At 37.0% G+C, this 2,121-nt stretch overlaps 1 protein-coding gene across 1 annotated transcript; it reads left to right on the forward strand.

Moving 5' to 3' along the window:
* The first annotated feature begins 772 nt into the window (after nt 1-772).
* Nucleotides 773-1,832, forward strand: LOC109828634 (mavicyanin-like). The gene is made up of 2 exons (XM_020395592.1): nt 773-941; nt 1,621-1,832. Exons 1-2 carry the CDS (start codon nt 773-775, stop codon nt 1,830-1,832), a joined length of 381 nt encoding a protein of 126 aa, XP_020251181.1.
* Nucleotides 1,833-2,121: the final 289 nt, after the last annotated feature.

The raw sequence follows: 2,121 nt of genomic DNA on the forward strand, positions 1-2,121 counted from the left end.
AAATCTTAAAATCGGTGGTCCGTAATCATCTAACTTCAAATTATTTTTTCAAAGATATGTATCGCAACTGGTTGGATCCATCTTTTTTTATTGGTTTGGCATGATTTAGGGGTTAAAAAAAATCCTACATATGACTCTATAGAAATCATACGAGGAAGAAGGTTGTATCATGTCTAATTATCAATTCTAAAACAACAATCAGTCTACACTACTAGTGAAATCATTAATAATGTATTATTGAAAGTTCGGTTTTGGTTAGAATCGAGTGCAAGCGAGAGGCATATCTGCTCCGTCAAGTGATTAAAATGATGGCAATTTTGTAACTGCACCCCTGATTGTGTGGAGCAGAACCTCTTTCTCGCATACGGTTGGTTCTGAGGTGATGTTTATTAGTGAAGTTAGACTTTATCATCACAATTAGCATCTTTAAGATCTGTACTAAACAATTTCCGCGTTCTCCTTTCTCATAGGGTTTTTCCCCTAGGATTCTACAATGGATTCCTATTTAGGATTATTTTTTTTACCCCAATTATTGGAGTCCAAGTCGTCATTCAAAACCCTTTCCGATCCTTACCGTTACCACCCGCATCTTGTTGTTATTAATTTTTTATGGCATATCGCCGGCCAACATTAATTCTTAGTGGCATTGCTCATAAGGATAATAAGCCTATAAATGCAGACTCCGACTATATGAAACATGCACTCAATATTCTTCTACAAGAATATAGCTAGCTAATTAATAACTAAAAGGAGAGGGGGGCAACATTAATCTATGGCTCTTGTTCAATTCATTTCCGCCATTGTTTTGGCCTTTGTTACTCTTCCATCTTTGGCTCGAGCAACGACGACCCATTTTGTAGGTGATCACTACGGTTGGGCCCTCAACTTCGACTACGCGGCTTGGGCTAAGGGTCGTCACTTTTATGTCGGAGACAAACTCGGTACATATATTTTCATCAAACTCTACGACTTTCACAAATGGTCATATGCTTATGTTATCATATATCTAGTAAAATTTTTCCTTATAATTAACCCAGTTTATTAGCAGTTATCATTTCTAGAGTTTGGCATTGTTGAGGAGGATATGACATAGATAGAAATCCCCCCACCCTACCCCACCCAAAAAAAAGTTGTAGGCTGATAAGTGCTAGGAAACAAGTTGAGCGGTAATGAGTTCTACACAAGACCATAAATATGGTTTTTTTTAATTTATTTTTTTTTGCAATTTATCACCCCTACAGTATGGATGTGTAACTACCTTATTAACACATACAACCTCCGAGTAAGTGTTTGTCAGTTAGTTTTTAATTAGATGTTTTCAAGAACTGCAACTTCATGATATTGGCAAGTCCCTCTTAAATTGTTCTTGCCATAAACCAGTTTAGTTTTGGACCACTTTCTCTTGGTTCGGAACCATTCTAGATTAAGGTCCAATCCGGTTCAAAATTTTGCCAAACAGCTCTTCTAGGATACAGTTTTCTTTTGTTTTTGTGATGTGATGACACAAAAAACTTATATCTAGATATTTGAAATTATATACTACATCAAGTAAATAATCTTAGCAAAAGTATTTTTCTTTCTTGATTGTATAAATGTTCCTATGACATGATATAATTACAGTGTTCAAGTACCCACGCGGATATCACAACGTCTACAAGGTGAGCGGGCCGGAATTCAATTATTGCAAGGTACCTCAGGCGACCGAGGCTCTGACGAGCGGATACGACGTCATAAAGCTGACGTCACCAGGGAGGAAGTGGTACATTTGCGGCAAGGCCCACGGCAAACACTGCCAAATGGGCCAGAAGCTCTTCATCTTTGTGAAGCCGTGATAATTAATTAAGTCAAGTCTCCTTTCATAGTGATGGAGTATTACATATTATGCAATGCGTGTCCCCTTGTTCTTGTTCGTGTCTAAAGCAGCGTGAGATATATTATGATTTTTAAGAAATTCGTGTGATTTGTGTGATGAATAAGATTGTATACGAGTTGAATTTAATTTAATTAAGCGTTTGGCGTACATTATACTTCCACTTCGTTTCTAATTTGTCTTTTCTCTGAATGAATCGATTTCTTTCAGTAGCCATATATATAAGCAAGTAGATGGCCATGCGTTCTACA

Source organism: Asparagus officinalis, unplaced genomic scaffold, assembly GCF_001876935.1.
Source record: "Asparagus officinalis unplaced genomic scaffold, Aspof.V1 AsparagusV1_Un3060, whole genome shotgun sequence".
Taxonomy (NCBI): Eukaryota; Viridiplantae; Streptophyta; class Magnoliopsida; order Asparagales; family Asparagaceae; genus Asparagus; species Asparagus officinalis.